The 6470-nt window shown below is 41.6% G+C and overlaps 1 protein-coding gene across 1 annotated transcript; it reads left to right on the top strand.

The window, feature by feature from the left end:
* Window positions 1-1705: 1705 nt before the first annotated feature.
* Window positions 1706-3188, top strand: LOC143568671 (chalcone synthase J-like). Its single transcript, XM_077054764.1, has 2 exons — window positions 1706-2061; window positions 2141-3188. The coding sequence occupies exons 1-2, from the start codon at window positions 1884-1886 to the stop codon at window positions 3130-3132; spliced, it is 1170 nt and encodes a 389-aa protein (XP_076910879.1). The 5' UTR covers window positions 1706-1883; the 3' UTR covers window positions 3133-3188.
* The last annotated feature ends 3282 nt before the right edge of the window (window positions 3189-6470 follow it).

Genomic DNA, 6470 nt, shown 5'->3' with positions numbered 1-6470 from the left:
CTACCCCATGGGGATAGAGAGGCTGCTTCCGGTGAGACCCCCGGCTCGATAGTAGTTTTGCATCAAGCCTTGGACATATTACATAAGGCACATAGCACTCAATCATCGGGACGCCGGCTGATTGGTGCATGTACCCTTGTCTTTCAGCTATCAACGCCACCACATGATGCCTGATTAACCTTCCATCACTTTTAACGTTATTTTCACAAAATTAGTAAAATAACGTCAAAATTAGTGCAATTTTACTTTTGCCCACCCGAGGGTTCACACATATATACATTATATGCGCGCACCGCAAGCAGGGCACTAGAAGAAGTTTAGAATGCTCGTCTTATGTTATGTACAGATGGTACTACTATGAGCCCCTTATGTATTTTTTTTCATTTACAAATTGATTACGAATAACTTTGTAGCAAATTTTTATTGAAACTTGTTATTGGGAATGGTATAATACTTTATTAGTAATTAGTTCAAAAGAGACATACCCGCTGCAACGCGTGGGCACTACTACTAGTTTGTGTGTGTGTGTATTGGTTTGAATTCACTTTGCAAATTATTATTAGCATTATTTTTTGTTTGAATTAGCAAGTAACTAATGTAATAACAAAACATCTTTGCTTCTATTCGTTTGCTTTGTGTGATAATAATAAAGTTATTTGCATGGTAACTATTTGCCGTTTAATATTACAATATGACGAGGTAAAATTATCATTTTTATTTATAAATGCAACATTTGCATCGTAACTATTTGTTAGTATTTGTATGTTTTTGTATTTGATTTAAAAAAGTTATGTCTTATAATTACTGTAAAATTATCATTTAGATAAATACAACATTTGCATTTCATTAAATTTATATGATATTACGCAGTGTTGGAAAAGTTGGATTCCAAGGTCGACTAGTCGGTCCTCAAACCCCTACTTTGGAGACTTATCCAAGTCGGCCTGAATTAGTCGGAGGCGGTCAAAGTCGGTCAAAAGTCGGACTAGTCGGGCTAGGCGGTCAAAAGTCGGGCTAGGAATTTCTAAAAGTCAGTAAAAAGTCGGACAAAAAGTAGGGCCAGGCGGTCAAAAGTCGGGCTAGGCGGGCCAGGGTTCTCTAAAAGTCAGTTAAAAGTCATTCAAAAGTTGCTGAGTCCGCTAGAGTACCCTTTTGACGTGAATTATGCTTATTTTAACAAATACATAATGTCTAAAAATTAATTTTCATTATAATTACCATGTCCGAGTACTCTCCGAGTACTCCCCGAGTACTCCGACTACTCCCAACTCCCCAGTCGACCGTCTAGGGTCCGCCTAACGACTTTTGCAACATTAATATTACATACATATTATGTTTTTAAATATCACGGTTACTATCCTAGTATTAAAACAAATCGTTTGAGAAAACATTATTTTAAAATCAACATTAGAATGCATATGTTTAAAACATGTGTGTCGTAAAGCATGTACCAAAAAATATAAATTTAGGTTTGTGTGTCGTAATTAACAAAATGTGCGTATATATTATGACCTATAAAAGAATTTCATGTGTTTAAAACACCTTATTCGAAGGAGATCAAACCAATGCGTGATACATAAACCCCCCATCAAACCTTCCGATTGAATGGTCACAATAATCTTTCATCAACTAATTATAATAAAATACTATTTTATATACATATACACATATATCATACTACTTTTTTTGATAGGCTGGTATGGTCACGTGCCATCCATCAAATTAAGACCGGCGAGTTATAACACCACATGTGACACCCAGCCACCAGTCTATGTACCACACATTCATTTATTCTATAAATTGTCACTATGCAAGCATCACTCTACAAACAAATCTCACACTTCCCGGTTATTAGTTTACACAAGTTCTAAAATAACCGGAAGATGGTCAGCATTCAAGAGTTCCGTAACGCCCAACGAGCCGATGGTCCGGCTGCGATTCTGGCCATTGGAACCGCTACACCGCCTAATTGTTTGTTCCAAAGCGAATATCCGGATTATTATTTTCGTGTCACGAAAAGTGAGCACAAGAAAGATCTTAAAGAGAAATTCACGCGCATGTGTAAGTTATATGTACATGTTTTTATTTATTATTTCTATACAAAATTATAATTTTGCTAAATACTTTTGTAATGTTTCAGGTGAAAAATCCATGATTAGAAAACGATACATGTACTTAACAGAGGAGATCTTAAAAGAAAAACCAAATATTTGCGCGTATATGGCACCTTCGTTAGACGACAGACAAGATATCGTCGTCGTGGAGGTACCAAAGCTCGGGAAAGAAGCCGCAACACGTGCGATCAAGGAATGGGGTCAACCGAAGTCAAAGATCACGCACCTTATATTTTGCACCACGAGCGGTGTTGACATGCCCGGGGCCGATTATCAACTCACTAAGCTCCTCGGCCTTCGGTCCTCAGTTAAACGGTTTATGATGTACCAACAAGGTTGTTTTGCGGGTGGCACGGTCCTTCGTTTGGCTAAAGACTTAGCCGAGAACAACAAGGGGGCTCGTGTCCTCGTCGTCTGCTCCGAGATCACGGCTGTAACGTTCCGTGGGCCGAATGAAACCCATCTTGATAGCCTAGTGGGCCAGGCTTTGTTCGGTGATGGTGCAGCCGCTATCATAGTTGGGTCAGACCCGTTGCCTGATGTTGAAAAGCCGCTTTTCAAGATCATTTCCGCTTCTCAAACTATTCTCCCGGATAGTGGGTGCGCGATTGACGGGCACCTTCGCGAGGTCGGGCTTACATTTCATCTTCTTAAAGATGTTCCGGGCCTTATATCAAAACACATTGAAACGAGTTTAGTAGAGGCGTTCCAACCGTTTGGCATCAATGACTGGAACTCACTATTTTGGATCGCGCACCCGGGTGGGCCCGCGATCCTAGACCAAGTCGAAGAAAAACTCTCATTAACTCCTGATAAACTACGAGCCTCACGACATGTGCTCAGTGAATACGGTAACATGTCGAGCGCTTGCGTTCTCTTTATCCTAAACGAAATGCGACACTCTTCGGCCACAGAGGGGCTCAACACCACCGGAGAGGGTCTTGAGTGGGGCGTGTTGTTCGGGTTTGGGCCGGGACTCACCGTGGAGACCGTGGTCCTGCATAGTGTGTCCATTTAATCGATGGATCGTTTTTTCATCAAGCATTGTGTGCTAAAACCTTCTCTTTTATGTTCTTTGGGTTTGTATAAATTATCGGCATCGTGCTCGTTTGTTATTATCCCAATAACAATAGGTTAAGGTGTTCGGTATGTTGTCACTTACATTGATTGCATAATATATATTTGAATGAAAATTGTAATACTTTGTGGTTCAGATGTCTCCGACATACTTTGGAACATATTGGCTAATTAATATAATGTTCTTCAAGCAAACGAATTTGTTGGATTAATTGAAATTCTAGGAACTTAAATTAAACAAAATTTAGAATAATACAAATTGAACTCTTTCACACTTCTAATTTGGATGTCAATCCAGGATAAAACCTGAAACAAGAAATCAACAATAAAATATGGCTTATAGCCTAGTGGAATCAATGTGTTTTGATAAGGTGAAGTCCCTCCTTAATATAGGTTCAAGTTCAATTTTGTGGAAACATGGGTATAAATAGGAGTAGATTTGGGGTGTGTGAGTTTGTCATTCATAAAATACCAACCAACAAGACTTTGGGTTGTAAGGGTTCTCAATTAATAAACAGAAAGCTTTTTTTCCGCTCTTATCAATTAACTGGCAGGATGTTACCTCGAATATGCTTAGTTGTCGATGCCCGAACAAAGAGGAATTAACATCGGATGAAAAATTTTGGCAAACTTTTATGCCTACTATCTGTAGGTTCCAACGTGGGTGGATCTAACAACGTTTTTGGATTAACCTAACTTAGTGCTAGCGGAAATCACACTAAGCAACCTAAGAGGTCTCGGATCTTGAGTTTTATGTTCGGGTTTTAAAGAGAGAGAGAGAGAGAGAGAGAGAGAGAGAGAGAGACGAGAGAAAGTGAGAGAAAGATTATATGTGTGTGTTAGAGAATTTTTGGTAAAAGGTTCTTTCTTTCTCATGCCATGCTCCCTATTTATAGAGGAGCATGCATGAGAAACATGTCATTGTCAATGCCCAAAGGGCTTATTTACATGTTTTTCCCTTGGGTCTATACATACAAAACAAAAACTAAAGCCCAAGAGATACAAAATCAATACAAAAGACTTAATACAAAAAGGGACCTAACAATCTCCCTCTAGTCTTTAGTATTGAAAACCGTTGGTATCGTAGACCAAACATTCATCCTCGGTTAGTGGAAGTTCAACAAGTCTTCGGACGAATTTGTTGGAGGTTTCAACTATCCGGTCTATATTTTGACGACCCAAATCCTCGACGGTCCCTAGCGGTACGTTGTAGAGCTTATTCACATCTTCAATGTGGAATCCCATTAGCTCATGCTCATCAAACACTTGAATCTCATGCATATCACGGCAGTGGATGACGGCCTCACCTTTTTTATTATCAAATTCCCAACCAACGAAGTCTCGGAGAGTATTGGGAAGGAAGGGCTCGCCATGATATATCTCGTGACAGTCAGGCGCCCTGTACCTCCACATAGTACCTGGCTCTCCGGTGGTTGGGTCTACTTCCCGTGGGTTCTTGAACCTGCGACCCTTATTAACTTCAAAATCCTTATATCCCACCTTTGATTGATTATGAAGATGAGTCTTGACCCAGCCCTCACGTCCTATAGCTTTTTGAAGATAGTTAATATCAAGCTCTAGTAATGACTTCAGCTCGTGGTGGTTGAGATAGATCAAGTCTCCGCTGAATCTTTAGCCCAACAGTTGTTCTCCTTATCATACTTTGCGTAGACAATCAATGTATCGTCATGATAAGGGTAGTTGAGCGCGCGGGCACAGGCATGACTTGACACAATTGGGTCTTTCTCTTTTTCTTTGGAGGTTGGTGTGTTAAGTCGGCGGCTGGATCTGATACGGGCTCTGTAGCAGGGGCTCTGAAGCTTGAGCTGGTGGAGTGTCAGGATTTGGCGAGTAGTAAAGGTAGTCGTCAGTTGTGTCTACTGCCTCATCCGTTCCTGTAATAAAGTCTCCCAAGCTCTTCCTAGCTTCAATAAACTCATCCATCATCCCTGTAACGCAACCTGCAAAAACATCTTCAAGAAACAGTTCTTTATACATGTCACTGATTTGTGAGTCGTGCTCCCTGACTTTGCCGGCAGAGTCGTGAGCAGTAGGGTTTTGATCATCATGTTGAGTGTGTGGAGGTGATTGAGTGTTAACTCCACCTCCACCTCCTACTGCCCCGGCCCCTCCATCTGCACCGTGTCCACCATCACCATCACCATCGTCATCATCATCCTCATCAAAACTGTCGTGCACGTTCTCGTCCTCGTCATCTTCTTTATCATCATCACTTTCTTCATCATCTTCACCTTCCTTTACACCTTCATCACCACCAGCTTGGGCTATAGGTTGAGAGCCCAAGCTTGTATGAACTCCACCTCCAGCCCGGCCTCCCTGTTGTACCACAAGACCAACAGTCGCCTCGCCCCTGGATTCCACACCCTGTACTCCTTGCAAGGACTTACTCGGTCCCACGGTAGGTTGCTTACCACGGATCTGAGAAGTCTCTCCTGATCTTCTCCAACTCCTGAACATAGCATCAAGCCGGTCTTCCAACCCATGAACTTCATCAGAGGTGGCTTGATGCTTGTTGATGAACTCCTCATTGAGTTTTGACTGGCGTTCACTTAAACTTTCCTGCTCAGCCAGTTTAGCTTGAAGATTTTCAATTTGTGTTCTCAGCCTTGAGTTCTCATCAACGAGTGCATCAGATGAGCTTGATTGATTCTCAAGAACTAAAATCCTGGAGTGGGTGGCCTCCTTCTCCACATCCCACTTGGTTACTGTATCGTCAATTTTCTTGAAAAGATTTGCTTCAAGTATAGTAGCAGAGGGCAAGTTTCTTTCAAGTGTGGCCACTCTATCACCAAGTCTTGAGTGGTCTGCCCTTAGGTTGGCATTTTGAGAAGCTTCATGATTCAACAGCAGTTGATGATTTTGAATTCGGGTATGCAGTGTGTTGATCAGCATCCTTTGATTTTCAGTAAGCGTATCGTTCAGCTGCTTCTGCTCCTCCAACACCTGTAACCTCTCCTTTAACGCTGCTTTCTCCTTCTCATCCTCAATCTCCTTCTTTTTCATATCTTGATAAATCTGAGGAGCCCAATTTCTCTTTCGGCCCTTTTAGCATTTGATTCCTCTAGTGTGACAATCCTATCGAGGATTGGATCGGCGAACACTGGAGGTGTCGATGACTTCCCTTTGGTAATGGGTTTAGGTGAGAATACTGTGGAAGGTGGGGTTATGGACATAGTGGGTGGTGAAGTAGGTTGCACAGGTAGGACAATGGATTGGGTTGGTTGAGGTGATGTTGTGGATGTGGGTGGTGTTCAGGTG

The sequence above is a fragment of the Bidens hawaiensis genome, unplaced genomic scaffold (genome assembly GCF_021521415.1).
Source record: "Bidens hawaiensis isolate Kalapana, Puna unplaced genomic scaffold, B.hawaiensis_p1.1 tig00024052_1, whole genome shotgun sequence".
Lineage (NCBI taxonomy): Eukaryota > Viridiplantae > Streptophyta > Magnoliopsida > Asterales > Asteraceae > Bidens > Bidens hawaiensis.
This window is presented reverse-complemented; position numbering and strand designations above follow the sequence as displayed.

Bases quoted from the DNA above. Each gene is read 5' to 3' on its own strand.
- LOC143568671 (XM_077054764.1), top strand. From the start codon at position 1,884: ATGGTCAGCATTCAAGAGTTCCGTAACGCCCAACGAGCCGATGGTCCG. The intron at 2,062-2,140 runs GTAAGTTATATG...GTAATGTTTCAG, and splicing joins AGAGAAATTCACGCGCATGT to GTGAAAAATCCATGATTAGA.